Source organism: Parus major, chromosome 5 (assembly GCF_001522545.3).
Source record: "Parus major isolate Abel chromosome 5, Parus_major1.1, whole genome shotgun sequence".
NCBI lineage: Eukaryota > Metazoa > Chordata > Aves > Passeriformes > Paridae > Parus > Parus major.
The window spans coordinates 59,541,479-59,542,633 of record NC_031774.1 but is presented as its reverse complement, the minus strand read 5'-3'; the positions used below and the strand labels follow the sequence as shown (position 1 = coordinate 59,542,633).

The 1,155-nt window shown below is 36.8% G+C and overlaps 1 protein-coding gene across 1 annotated transcript in view; it reads left to right on the top strand.

Moving 5' to 3' along the window:
* RTRAF (RNA transcription, translation and transport factor) overlaps positions 1–1,155 on the top strand; it is a 17,364-nt gene that overhangs the window by 12,611 nt on the left and 3,598 nt on the right. Inside the window, exon 7 of the mRNA XM_015631862.3 lies at positions 738–786. Coding sequence (XP_015487348.1) covers positions 738–786 — 49 coding nt within the window. The remainder of the gene's footprint in view (positions 1–737; positions 787–1,155) is intronic.

Sequence of the window (1,155 nt, the reverse complement as noted above, 5' to 3'; positions counted from 1 at the left end):
TGTTTTAATAGAGAAAATGTTTTAATAGAGATAATATTTTAATAGAGAAAGTGTTTTAATAGAGAAAATGTTTTAATAGAGAAAGTATTTTAATAGAGAAAGTGTTTTAATAGAGATAATGTTTTAATAGAGAAATTGTTTTAATAGAGAAAATATTTTAATAGAGATATTTTAATAGAGAAAAGGTTTTAATAGAGAAAATGTTTTAATAGAGAAAGTGTTTTAATAGAGAAAGTGTTTTAATAGAGAAAATGTTTAGAAAAATGAAATATTTTGCTTTATTCCTAAACTTAACACTTGAGCAGATGCTTCTGGGGATGTTGTGAGCTCAGCAAAAGTCGATTACAGAGAATTTCTGCAGCTCTTTGCAATCAGCCCCTGGCAGCTGTTGAAAGGCAGAAGTTTCTAAGAAAAAGTTTTGTTTTCCTGGGAAGCTGCTGGATTGGTGATGGCTCCCAGTCCTGGCCTTTTAAGGATTGAATACAGGCACTGTGTATCCAAGGAGGGATTCTTGAGCAGGAAGATTTTTCTTTAATAACACCCTGGGTTTGGTGTTTCAGGACACAAAAGGAGTTTTTTTCACCAACCACAGTGACTTTCCAAACTTTTCACACATTTTTGTCTAAGCAAAACCCATTTTTTTCTCCCCCAGTTACCTGCTGTAGTACTTGATTTTATTTACCAACCATCTAAAATGAGTTTTCACACATTTTTATATTTTTTTTTCCTTTTTCCAGGGTCTGCCTGTTGCTCTGGAAAAGCACATTCTTGGATTTGACACGGGAGGTGAGCACTGCTCCTAATGTGACTTTTAAATAGGAATATTTGCCTTTGACAGAGTTATTACTGTCAAATCCAGAGCTGATGTGGACAGTAAAAAACCCTGGAGTGGAAAGAATTCCTCCCTCCCAGCTGGTTATTTATGAGCACTCCTGAGCGTTTTTGGGGTTGGAACAGCAAAGCCTAAATCCTAAACAGCCTGAAGCTGTTTGGAATCTGTTTCAAAAGCAGCTTTTAATGGCATCCCAAGGAATGCATCCTGCTGTTTGTAAATCCTGCTGCTACCAGCAGAGGACAGCTGTGCTGCTTCCATTTCCTTCCTCTTCCTGAAATCACCCCAAATCCCCCCAAAATGAGCCCAAATCCGCCTGAAAT